At 37.0% G+C, this 13,652-nt stretch overlaps 1 protein-coding gene across 2 annotated transcripts in view; it reads left to right on the top strand.

Annotated features, from left to right (window-relative positions):
- The window catches only part of LOC135226986 (protein VAC14 homolog), a 179,637-nt gene that overhangs the window by 98,160 nt on the left and 67,825 nt on the right, over positions 1-13,652 (top strand). For both annotated transcript variants that reach the window (XM_064266699.1, XM_064266698.1), the window contains exon 9: positions 6,896-7,064. In XM_064266699.1, the coding sequence (XP_064122769.1) occupies positions 6,896-7,064 (169 nt within the window). The remainder of the gene's footprint in view (positions 1-6,895; positions 7,065-13,652) is intronic.

The following is a 13,652-nucleotide window of genomic DNA, read 5'->3' as shown; positions in this document are numbered from 1 at the left end:
TAAATGTATGCCATCAAACACAACCGTAGATAAAATTGAGATAAGATCATTTTAATCAATACTACTGTGCTTGAAAGAATACATTTTACTGTTGGTTTCATGCCAATATAAGATAAATAACGTAATGTTTGTATTACAATGATATAAAGGAAAATTGCGAATGGAATCTTGTAATAATTGCGAACGGAATCTTGTAATAATTGCGAACGAAATCTCATAATAAATGCGAATGGAATCTCGTAATTTTTTTACTCAATAAACATGCCGCCAACCTAATCTGTTAACGAAAAAAAAATAGTTCACAATCACGAGACATTCAATTCATATTTCCACCTAAAAACACATCGTATAAGGAAAAATAACCTTGTCTCATATAAGTCAAGTATTTAGATATTCGTCTATGCTAGCTAGAAGCAAGAAAATTCTCTCAGAATTTCGTTAAATATGGCGAAACAAACTCTTATTTGCCATCAGCTGATTTCGAACCAAAACATTGGCCGCTCCGCAGAATACTGGCTTGGATTTGCCGTAGTATTTTATAATACAATAATATGAGAAAACTTGCAATATTATTGGATTACAGTGAAGTAATGTATAACTTTTTGAAAGATTGGAAAAGATGCATATTTACTTTTTCTTCTGTGCTTGTCTTAATTTTCGTCACTGTGCCATCTACGTAGCAGCGGCATCTCGAGCTCGTACGGTCGTACCTCAATGTTTGTGTACAAAAATAAAATAAATACCTTGTAATACATTTTTCATACACATTTTAAACATAAATGCATGAAACTTATAACAAAAAGCTGAAGTGTCATTATAACAAAAAGCTCAAGGTTCAGTTAACAAAAAGCTGAAGGTTCATTAACAAAATGAGTTATAATTAGCTCCCAAATTAATAAAATAACACCATGCATTTTTTGGAACGGTGGTGGACAAAAACAAACACGAAAAAACATCGTCTGACAACGTAGAGGTTATTTACAAAAGCTGCCTTAGTTTGTATCATATTTATGTACAAAATAAAAATACCCTATACATAATATATTTTCATTACACATTTTAAACATAAAAGCATGAACATTTATAAAATCGACAGATCGATCGCTAAATTTGCACTCTTTTTAACTATATTTTCGGAAGAGCGGCAGGCAGCAGCTTACAAGAACGAGCATGAAAAAACATCGTATTTGATAACGTGAAGGGCAGTTTCAAAAGCTGCCTTAGTATCATATTTCTACGCAGAAATCAAAAAATACCCTATAAGTAATACATTTTTCATACACATTTTAAAAATAAAAGCATGAACATTTATAAAATCGACATATCGATTGCTAAATTTGCACTCTTTTTAACTCTATATTTTTGGGAGAGCGGCAGGCGGCAGCTCATAAGAAAGATCACGAAAAAACATCCTCTTTGATAACATGAAGGGCAGTTTTAAAAGCTGCTTTTTTGTGCAGAAATAAAAATACCCTATATGTAATACATTTTCATACACATTTTAAATATAAAAGCATGAACATTTATAAATCAACACATTCTTAGTTAAATTTGCACTTATGTAACTATATTTTCGGCATAGAACAGCGTCAGAAGCATATATTTTACCCTAATACCTATGTAATAAATCTCCATAAAAATTTTGATTATCATTTGCATAACCTTTATGGTCTGAACGTTATATCTACTAATGTATATACTCGTAAGACACAACGGCACTAGTGGCGCTGTTAACCGAATATTGTGCCGTAAAAATACCTTAAAATGCCTTATTTTTTTAATGAATATTTTTTATGGCAGGCATAAAACCAATTCGCCGCTAAGCGCTTGTGCCGTTAACCGCTGGCCGCTTATATGTACTGTAAAGTCCAAGATTCGCCTGGGCCACTGAAAAGAATTTTAAAACTCGCCTGCCGCCAACTCAGTAGACTCGCCAACATCCTCCCGCTCTCCCATTGGTCAGCATCTGTCCCATCATGCCTCTATGTAAAGGCGTTCCTTGACCATTTCGTTGTGACAGCGTTATCGTAAACACCTGGAATTCGTTTGTTCACATAGATTTCGTTTGTTAATGTAAATTCGTATTAGTGATTTCGCTTTCGTTGTACTGTAAGTTACTTTATCATGTTGTGTGTGAACTTAATTACTTACGTTATTAGCCATGGGTCCCAAGAATATTGCTGAAGTTCACGGAAAGAAGAGGATGCTTTCTATGGAGACAAAGATGGAGATAATCAAGAAGTGTTAATGTTTTCTGCCATTTGTTAATGTGTTTCGTAAAGTTTAGTGTTAATGTTTTCTGCCATTTTTTAATGTGTTCTGTAAAGTTGAGTGTTCATGTTTTCTGCCATTTGTCCTCCTTCTCTGTTGCCACTTTCGGACATCGCCTCACTCGAAAGGTAAGGTTCCGCATTTTACTACATGCGTACATACATGTACTTACAGTATTTCTTGTACCTTGTACACTAATACACAGGTACAATCACAGTTAGGTTAGGTATTGACTGGTCCAAATTTTGTATTTCATTGTTTATTGGTCAATTTAGCCTTATTATAAAACTTACTGTAGTGTTTTTGTAGGGCTTGGAACGAATTAGGCAATTTACCTTTAAAACATAATTCTAAATACAAAAAAACCAGGTTACGAAGGCCGCTTCGAAACAGATTAATTTCATGACCTGAGGCACTACATTATCAAAAGAAACAAAAGACCAAGTACAGTAGTACCTCAGGATACGAAATTAATCCGTTCTGAAGTGGCCTTCGTAACCTGATTTTTTCGTATCTTGAACTACGTTTTACATGTAAATTGCTTTTTCGTTCCAAGCCCTACAAAAAACACCACAGTAAATTTTATAATAAAGCTAAATTGACCAATAAACAATGAAATACAACAATTTGGACCATTCAATACCTAACATAACCTTTATTGTAGTATGTACCTGTAAATAAAGTGTATTAGTGTACATGGTACAAGAAATACTTTACGTACATGTACGTACATATGTAGTAAAATGTGGAACCTTGCCTTTCGAGTGAGGCGATCTCCATAAGTGGCGACAGAGGAGAAGGACAAATGGCAGAAAACATGAACACTCAACTTTACGAGACACATTAAAAAATTGCAGAAAACATTCATACTAAACTTTATGAAACACATTAACAAATGGCAGAAAACATTACCACTTTTTTATTATCTCCATCTTCGTTCTTCATAGAAATCATCCTTTTCTTTCTGTGAACTTCAGGAATATTCTTGGGACACATGGCTAATAATGTAAGTAATTAAGTTCACACACAACACAATAAAGTAACTTACAGTACAACGAAAGCGAAATCACTAACACGAATTTACGTTAACAAACAAAATACGTATATGTGAACGATCGAATTCCAGTGTTTACAATAACACTGCCGCAAAAAATGGTCAAGGAACGCCTTTACATAGAGGCATGATGCTGACCAATAGGAGAGTAGGATCTTATGGCAGTGACTAGCATCAGGAACCAATGGGAGAGTGGGAGGATGGTGGCGAGTCTACTCAGTTGGTGGCGCGCGAATTTTAAAATTGTTCTCGGTGGTCCGGGCAGATCTTAGACTTTACCCTTTCACAACCTGAATTATTTTCATATACAGAGGCAGAAAAATCTTCGTCTTTGCTTTCGTAACTTGGATTTTTCATAAGTAGGAACTTTCGTATGTCGAGGTTCCACTATATTATATTTCATATTTCCTTGGGTATCAAGTAAAATCAATGGTTTAATAGAGAAACAAAAAGGGATTATTAAATCATACTTTAAAGGTACGAAGTCTCTTACGAGGAAGCGGGTGTGTGACGTTTAGACTTTGGTGTTGAGTGGAAAGGTGTTGACTTTCCTCTTGCATGAGAGAGTGAAGCTTTTGGCTAACTGTCCTGAGAACAAATGACCGTATGTCTAACTACCTCTCCAAACAGGTTTTTGGCTGATAGTAGTCTTGCTCTGTGGAATAGATCAGTCATGGGTTGTATTTTAGTTTCTCTAAAGTGTAAAGTTGAGATGATAGTGGCAAAAAGGCATTCCATTAGCCAGGACACCTTGATCCAAAATGTAATTTCCTTTAAGGCTTCCCTAGCATTGAAGGGTACTGCAGCCAAGCCTATGGTGGTAGCCATGTATTCTGTGGCAGGTACATATTATGAAAACTCAGACCTGGAAACTGCAGCAGAGAAGCTAGGTTCTATCATCTTCCCAAAAAGCCAGGAGTCTTCCCAGTCCTTTCGGCACCTTCCTCCAGCTGCAGTCAAATGGTAGGCACCAAGCCCATTTGTGGCCTATACTCCAGGATCACCCAAAGTTGTGGCCCTGTCGATAGAGGTGAGGGCATTGCTAGAAGAGAATATGCTGGAAGTTTTAAATGACTTGTTTCCTGGTAGAGAACTTAAAAGGGGTTGGAGAACTGGGGTGTCGGATTCCACTGATAGGTTAACTATTCTTTCAATGGATCTAAAGGTTGCATATTTTCAGATACCAGTTCATCAGTCCTCTATGAAGTATAACCACCATGTCTGCAAAGGAACTGTTTACCAGTTCAAAGCCCTGTGCTTTGGAGTGGCAACAACCCCTTGGGTATTCACACATCATTTACCTTTGTGTCAAGTGCCCAATCTCACAAGGTATGTCATTTGTCTCATCACAGTGGCTGGCTGGTTCTTACATCCTCAGGGATGTAGTTGCCTCCTTATGATAAACTAGAAAAGTTAAATCTCTTTCCCAAGCAGCAGGCAACATTTTTTCAATGACATTCAAGTGTCAGCAAGCTCTTGGAGGTTACACAGTTCCTGTTATGACAGGAATAATGAGCTTAGCTTTTGCAGTTAATCCTTTGTCACCCGTCTCCTTTGGAGAAACTCATAACTAGCATGCCTCCATAATGCTCTCTTCAGTAGCAGCTGAAGCAGTATTAATTGACTTTAAGCAACCTTCCCTCTCACCTTGTGCCCTGAGCTGAGAGGTAAGAGAGATTCCTGCATGGTGGCTGAATGACAGGGACTTCCTTATGGAAGTTCTTTTGAACTCCCCACCTCCTGAGATTCAGAGATTCATCTTTTTTCAGATGCATCAAGAGGGGGTGCTGCACACGAGGGATCTCACTACTTCAGGCATGTGGAAATATGGAGAAGTTATGGGAGTTCCATTTGACAATGTCTTAGAGAGAGAGAGAGAGAGAGAGAGTGTAATTGGTGGATGGATGGTTAACGAGTGAATTGACTGTTGGTGAGTTCTGGGTTGTCTGCTGGTGCAGTTGGAGTTAGTTGTTAGGATCAGAGTTTTGAGTCAGTCTTTAGGCAGAACCTGTGATAGTCGGTAGTGTCGGCAGCGGTTTGTGAAGGCATTGAAAGTCAGTTGAGTTGTGTGTTATTGGTTTGTTGTTTACTTGTTGAGTTTGATGTTGTTTGCTTTAGAGTTGTTGTGCCTGTGCTGTTGGATTTGTTGTGCTTATGAGTTCCTGTTGAGTTATATATGAGTTGTTGAGGGTTGTTTTTGGTGATCTGTTGTGATTTCCTGGTGTTGTTAGTGGGTGTGTGTGTGGGCTTGTTGTGTTGTTCATTTTTTTGTGTTGTTAGTGGTTGTTTGTGCAGTGGTCTTTTGTTGTGGTTGTATTCCTTGTTTTTTGTTGAGTTGTATTTGTGTTCCTTGTTTGTTTGCTTTGTTGTTGAGTTGTGGTTATATTCCTTGTTTGTGATTGTGTTGTTGAGTTGTGGTCCTTGGTTGTTGTGTTGTTGTTGAGTTGTGGGGTTGTGGTCCTTGGTTGTTGTAGTGTTGTTGTTGGTTGTGTGTTGGTTTGTGACGGTTGTTAGTGTCTCAGCAACCTTGACCAGCGGACAGCACAGCATAGCCCTGAGTATCTGGAGTTGGGTGAGTACATGTGTTTGTGATTTTTTGTTTTGTGTCTAGGTAGGTCAAGTGTCCTGCGTGTATCCCGTAGTGTAAAGAGGAAAGTGTAACTGAGGGTGAGTTTGGAAGCTGGATTGGTTAAGTTTATGTGGAGGGGGATTTTGCATGCTTGTTTTTTAAGCTTGTGATCCCGCCACAGAAAGAGAATAACCTTCATATGCTCATTACCATCATGGGGATATACAACACTGGAACCTCAGGAGACATTCCAAGGTCATATGATAGGTAACTATTGTTGATGAGCAACGTGACTGTAGTGGCATACATCACCAAGGAATGTGGGACTGCCTCCGTTCACCTCTGTCAACTAGCGATGCACCTGCAAGAGTGGGCAGTTTGCCATGCCATCAAGTTGTCAACTTGGTATATTCCAGGCAGGAGGAATGTTTTTGCTGAGCTATCAGGAGCAGTGAGTGGAGACATGTGGTCCATACATTCCTATACATTCCTGCATATCAGGAAGGCTTTTATTTATGGTACATTTATCATCCCACAAGTTTCAGGGATCTTCAATCACATCTTGACTCAGAATTCTACATATAGCTCAGAGTTTTTAAAGCTCTTTGAATTATTTTGGTTTCATAATCATCTTGATTTTATATTATTAAATACGTACTGATGTTCATCAGAATTAATCTGAAGAAATTGTGTATAGATTATGGAAGATTTTTATTTTCAACTGTAAAAGTGCAAAGGGCTTGCAGGTTGTATTCATATACTCTACAGTATGTGTTTATACATATTGCTGTAAGAAATATGGAATAAGTGTATAAACTACTAAGCTTTATTCTATATTGTTGACATGGAAAGGTTCTGATATCAATGAGGCCTGAAAATGTCCAGCTTACAGGTATTACTGCAAGAACAGAAGGTGTAACTTAATGTTAGCTATTCATATATCTATAGATAATCTATATAGTTTAATTGTTAATGGATATTTGTATCAATTCTTATTTCAGATGTGTCGATACTTGGAAGAGTTGTTTCATGTATTGCTTCGCACCCTCTCTGATCCGTCTGATGAAGTTGTCTTACTTGTGATTCAAGTGTTGGCACAAATTGCCTCGACAACAAATCAACATTCTACTGCAACACCAGTCATTTCATCACCACCTGCCCCTTCCATAGGTGATTACTTGAATTGCAGTTTTAACATTTTCTTGAATTTTGTAATTCAGTATCTCATCATCATCCTAAATGATCAACCATCAACATTTGGCATTAGATGTAAAATGAGTTCTCTCCACTTCATTCCATGACCTGTGCTCTCTCTGTCTAAATTCCTTCGGGCTAAGGTCTTTATCTGTGCCTTTCTCCTTGATTTCTTTGGTCTTCCTGTGGTGTGGTTTCTTTGCCTACTACCTCCATATCTACTGCTTTTCTGACCAACTAATTCAGTACTTTAAATAAAAGTCAATCACACACTTGATATGTCTCTCAGATAGTTTCTTTTTTATCAAACAGCCAGCAAGTCACTTTATTTTTCTTTGTTTACAAAAAATGTTCAACTAAGTCACATTAAAAAACAGAAATGGAATGTCATGTCAAGTACAAAAATACTATATAACATTCCTATCTTTGGTCCATTTGTTACAGTGCAAAATATCAGTGCTACAAAAATGCTGCAGGTGTTGATTTGCAACAGCTTTGTACAGTGGTCCCCCCGTATTCGCAGGGGATGCGTATCAGACCCCCCCGCGAATAGTTAGAATCCGCGAATGTTTGGAACCCCCCTCTAAAATGCTCATAAACTCCTATCCTAAACATGTAAACACCAAAGTATCCCTAAAAAAACCATCCTTCATCAAATATACATAAAATATCCTATTATGTTTCATATTAATCTTTGAAATATTATTAATACTGTTTTAAAGTAAATCTTACATTTTAAGTTTATACATAAATACATACTATGTACGTACTGAATGACTTAGTTACGTATGTGAAAATAATTCAGTCCCCCCATAGTATTCAGTCATGCACGTTTTCTTTCATACTGTTACTATTTGAGACATCCATTTTCTTTTTACAAGGGAACACTTGCATGTGAAATCACAAATACCAAATGTCTACTTAAAGTATTATTCTACATCAAATATACCATTGAATTGGTATTATTAATATCATTTTAAAGTAATCTTAAACATTTTACCATTAGAAATATATAAACAGCCAATAGCAGAGAGAGAGAGAGAGTTATTGTTACTGTTTAATCTCATTAAACGTAATATTATTTGTAAACTAGTACTGTATATTATTATTTTACCATAAAATGTAGTAATGTCCTTAAAGATATAGTACTTATACATACACTTCCAGCCCAAACAGAGGGCGAGAGTTACCACTAGCGCATGCTAGTATCGCGGTTTGTGGGATAGAGAGAGAGAGAGAAGGACGGGATGAGAAGAGAGACTGAGAGAGAAGAGTGAGAGAGAGATTGAGCGAGACGTGGGACGAGAGAGAGAGAGAGAGGAGAGAGAGAGAGAGGGTTGTCCTTATTTAAAGGAGTGAAATGGATAGATTATTGTACTTCTTTAAAATACTATCACATGTGAATTTTGAGATTAGTTTTATATTATTATTATTATTATTATTATTATTATTATGCAAAAATATTAATAAACATACACATGTACCATAGAAATTATCTCATATATATCAGCAAAAGAGAAAGAGAGAGAGAATCTCAATGATCCTTAGATGGCAACACTGGATTTGACAGTTGGAACCCAGCCAACAAAGCTGGCTACGTAACAAGACACAGGGTTACATAATTCTTTTTATTTATAAACTAAAATCTTGCTAATTCACTTTAGTATTTTCTTTAATGAATTTTATTATTGCTGTTTACATTAATATTGATATTTGAAAATTAGTAAATCATCATCCAAAAAACATACATCGCTTTAAGAGAGAGAGAGAGAGAGAGAGAGAGAGAGAGAGAGATTATCGTAGTATTTGTAAAATACTTTCACATATGATTTTTGTAATTACAGTTGTTATTATTATTATTATTTGAAAATATTAATAAACATATTACGCATATATGTACCATAAAAATCTCATCTCAGTAAAAGAGAGAGAGAGAGAGAGAGGTGGAAATTTCATGCCCACTTGATGACAGCAACAAATCAGCTCCTTCCCCTCCGGTCACTTGATACGTATATCTGAGTTTTTTTTAGAAAGAATCTGACTGGGATTTCCTTCATTCTTCCATAATTTTTTAATTTATAAGCTAAAATCTTACTAATTCACTATGGTATTTTCTTTAATGAATTGATATTATTGATGTACAAGTTAATATTAATATTTGAAATAGTAAATCATTTATTTATCATACAAAAAAACATACATCTTTGTAGTAGAGAGAGAGAGAGAGAGAGAGAGAGAGAGAATTATTATTTTTATTATGTGATATTTAAATTTATTGAACTTACTAATACAGTATTAATCAAATTAATATTTGAAAATGAGTAAATCATTTTTGTATCATAAAAATATATTTAGTCATGAAAATAAACATCAAAATACACTAATTAGTGATTATTTCGTCGGAAAATTCCGCGAATAGGTGAGTCCGTCCGCGAATAATTTCTAGATAGGTTCCAAAGAAAAATCCGCGAATGTGTGAGTCCGCGAATCCGTAGAACGCGAATACGGGGGGACACTGTAATTTGCTATGTTACATATTAAGGATTAGTTTGTAAATTACTTGCAAGTTGCTTATCTAAAATTTTATATGAACTTCCAAATTGTATATGTTGTTCAATGATTTTCACCAGTTTTATGATCCATTAGATAGATCAGTTACTAAATACAAGTATATTTGTCACATTAATTTCAGAAATGCCAGAACGTGTAAAATTGTAAATGACTGCAACTTTAAAGCTTAGAATAATAGTGAAAAAATTCAGGGAATTTTTGGGTTATAGTATATCCAAACATTTTTTAAAACTATACCTGCTCTGTTTTGTAAAAGTGTTACTATTAAATCATACAGCCCTCAAAAATGATTCAAACTACTGAACTGACTCTAGTTAATATTGCACTAATAATTAATGATAGCTAAACAGACATAGTCTTCTTAATCAGATATCATCATCATCAGCTTATCCATGTATTTCCATATGAAAAATTAATGAAACTGTAACTGAAGTTCACACCATATTTTGATAGTTTATTTTGAGTAACATGGTTTCTCTGGAAGTGAGTGTTGATACATGGTAATATTTTTAAATTTTTAATGAAAATTTTATCATTTTTTTTATTCATTGTGAGTATTATTAAGTTCTAAGAGCCAAAGTTTTGTAACAGTAACTAACTAAGCTGTACTAAGAGGCTTACTTGTTCTTAGCAGTTGCATTGTGCTGGATTGCAGTTGACATTCATGATTCACATTCATCTGTTGTTTGTGTACCTACAGTGTGCAAACAGTGTTACTCAAACTGTAGACTTGTTCAATAGCTATGTTAAAAATTGAAATATGGATTGGAATACAAAACCAATCAAATATACGTAATTAGCTTTATTTCATGTGAAATGGGTCCACATCGGCTTGAGGAATTGATAGAAGAAAAGCCCTAACACCATGCACAGCCCAGCTCACTATCCACTGTCCTCTAACTAATGTTCATTCTTAAGTGTGGCTCATTTCTACACCAAGTTCTTTCCAAGTGATCATACTGTTTCTCCAATCTCTTACATGTGTTTTCATGTTTACTTAGTTCTGCAGTAGTTCACATGTGTATATTTATACCATCTAAGATGTATACCAAGGGTTTGTATATTTTTTACCATCTGAGATGTGTTATAAATGTTCACTGAGTTTTTGCTTTTGATGCTTTTTGGTTAATTGAGTGTCTTCTCACCATGGATGCATCACTGTAAGGGCTTGCTTTATCTCTTTGTTATTGATAAGTTCTGTACTTTTTGTAAATTATATGTCTGTTCTCAGGTTGTCTCTTTCGGCTGGAATTTTTTTGTTTTATAAAGTAATTTGTTTGTACTATTCGGAAAAAACCTTGGTCTTAAAGTAAGGATAAATCCTTTGGTGCTAGCTGGAGACCAGTTAAAAAAACTCAAGGAGTTGGTGGCAACTGGTGTCAGCCAATAGCGGGGAGGAGGAGGAAGCTATGCAACATGCTTTACCCCAGCTACACATCATCAATTCAGTTTCTCTTTAAAGTCTTCATAACAAGATGCTTCGGTGCCCATCTTTCACAAGAAGCTGGTTATTTTGCACTTCTTGTCCACTTATGCCTACGGCATTCTGTGTCTTGTTTTTGGTTTTGTTGTTTTTTTTTGTTATTATTATTTTTTTTTTTTACTTTCATTTCCCAAATGTGAGCACGTTTCAGGTAAGCCTCCCAGGCATCAGAGACATCCTGGAGATGGTAACAACCCTTGCTCCCATTACTTGTCTTCTTTGTCTACTGACCCTCACCCCACTTGTAGTAGGTGCAGAGCTAATGTTTGAAACTTAAGTAACCAATGTTCTGTGTGTTGTCGATGGTTTCCTGAGCATTGGAAAAGATTTTCTGATAAGAGGCTGTATAAGAGGAAATCAAATGGCACCATTTTGGGAAGGTTTCTGATCTCCTTTAATGGCCAGCATTCCTGTTCCTTCTGGTTCAGTCTGTTCTTTACAAAGCCTCCTCTCGCTGCTGCTGCTTCTCATGAAAATTATTCTCCCTCTCGTGCTTCTTTTGGCTTCACCCATAGAAGATTTAAGTGGGGTTCGGGTGGTCATATTTGTAATGTTGCTGACCCTGTTCTTGAGGGGGAAGCATGATGAGGAGGCAGCTTCCTCTAGTACAGTTTTGTCAAGAGGAGATGTGCAGAAAATATCTTGAGTGTTGGGCATAGCTAGGCCTATCTGGGGTGTCAACTCTTAATGGCCTTTTGTCTCACTGTGGGTTGTTTCATACCACAGCGACCTCTGCCATGATAGTTTTCCAGATCTTCTGTTTCAGTAACGTCATCTCAACTTACAGCGGCTCATCCCATCTGTGAACAGTTTCCCCCAACACCTATCTCCGTGCTTTCTCCGTTCTGGGCAGGGTCTGTCGATGTCCTCCCTTAAGTCTCCTATGTCTGCTCCCCCAGACCTGTCCAGGCTCTCTTTTACAAAGTTGAAGGTGTGTTTCTCTAGAAGGATGGCCGTGTTGAGCTTCTGATGTCCAAGAAGAGATGTCATAGATCGCCTTCCTCATCCTTTTCTTCATCTTCAGCTCCTGTCTCTTCTTTGTCCTAGGTGTCAATAACCTAGTCATTGCGACACCAGCAAGATGATGGAGGAAGAAGGACTTTTCATAGCCTCCCTTAAGAAGATTCACAAGCAGTCTTTGGACCATCACTCTTTATCTTCTTCACCTGAGATTCAGCTGTCCAAGCACATCTGTGTTGTTGGACCATCACTCTTTGTCTTCTTCACCTGAGATTCAGCTGTCCAAGCACATCTGTGTTGTTCTCATTCCTTTGTCTTCACACTGCCGTACCATCACTGTAACCGCATGACCATGTCTCTTCTGCTTTAGAACTAGATCCATGGCTTTCTCATAATACAGAATAGGAATCAATTGTCCAACAAGTCCATAGGAAGGATTTTTATGCGCCAGTTGGTATGTCACTTGTGAAGTAACTTTCTTAGAATAGAAACCTTCTTCACTCTCAAGTTCACATTCTCCCAAGAGAACTAGCATGCAGTGCACTCTCTCACATGGCCTTGGCTGTCTGTCATGTCACAGCAGCCCAACACACATCTGTGATTGTCCACACACTCGTTCTCATGGCCGTAACCATTCTACACAGTGTGACAGCTCAGCACATAGCTGGGACCGTTCCTCATGGAATGTCAGCCCAGCCAATGGCCATGTCCGTGCCTCAACAAACCACAAACCAACAAATAGCTGTGACCATAGTCCACATCCCTGATCTCACAGCGAAGGCCGTCTGTCTGGAGACGACAGTCCTGCACAGCTGCACAACCAATCAAGACATTCATCTACTCATCGTAGTTTTTGCCCCAGTTCTCATGGGTGGGATTTGATTCAGAGCAAGACTACGTCCTGTATGGGTCCACAGGTCCCCAAGAAGGTCCCAGGACCTGAACAAGCCTACACTCCAGTGGTATAGTTGACCCCCAGTATTTGCAAGGAATGTTGTACCACAACTCCATCATAAATAACTTTAATCCACAAATACATAAAACCCCTTTGAAAATGCTTAAAACTGCCTATTTTGATAATTCAAACTAAAAAAAAAAAAAAAAACTCTAGAAATGCTTATACAGGTAGTCCCTGGTTAAGGGAGATCCGGTATTATGGCACTTGTCCTGAGATGAAAATTGGCAATTTTCAGTGCTGATATGCACTGATTTCTGCTTATCAGCACTAATAACCAAAACTTGCTGATTTTCAGTTATCAGCGATTTTTGGTTATTGTCACACTGCCGGAAATGAACCCCCACCGATAACTGGGCTCTGCATACCTGAGTATTTTAATAGTTTCATCACAAAAATGCATTTAGTCATTAAAATATGAAAATACAGTAGTTAGTGAATATTTCTCAGTGAAAAATACTGTGAATAGGCAAGTCTGCGAATCCAGAGTAGCAATAGCCAGGGGTCGACTGTAGATGATGAAATTCTGTATCCCCACGACTTGGCCGAGAGACTAGATCAGGATTCATGTGGACTGGAGGTTGAAGATTCGGAT

The sequence above is a fragment of the Macrobrachium nipponense genome, chromosome 15 (assembly GCF_015104395.2).
Source record: "Macrobrachium nipponense isolate FS-2020 chromosome 15, ASM1510439v2, whole genome shotgun sequence".
Classification (NCBI taxonomy): domain Eukaryota; kingdom Metazoa; phylum Arthropoda; class Malacostraca; order Decapoda; family Palaemonidae; genus Macrobrachium; species Macrobrachium nipponense.
The sequence above is the reverse complement of the archived record's forward strand: the minus strand, read 5'-3'. Positions and strand labels throughout refer to the sequence as shown.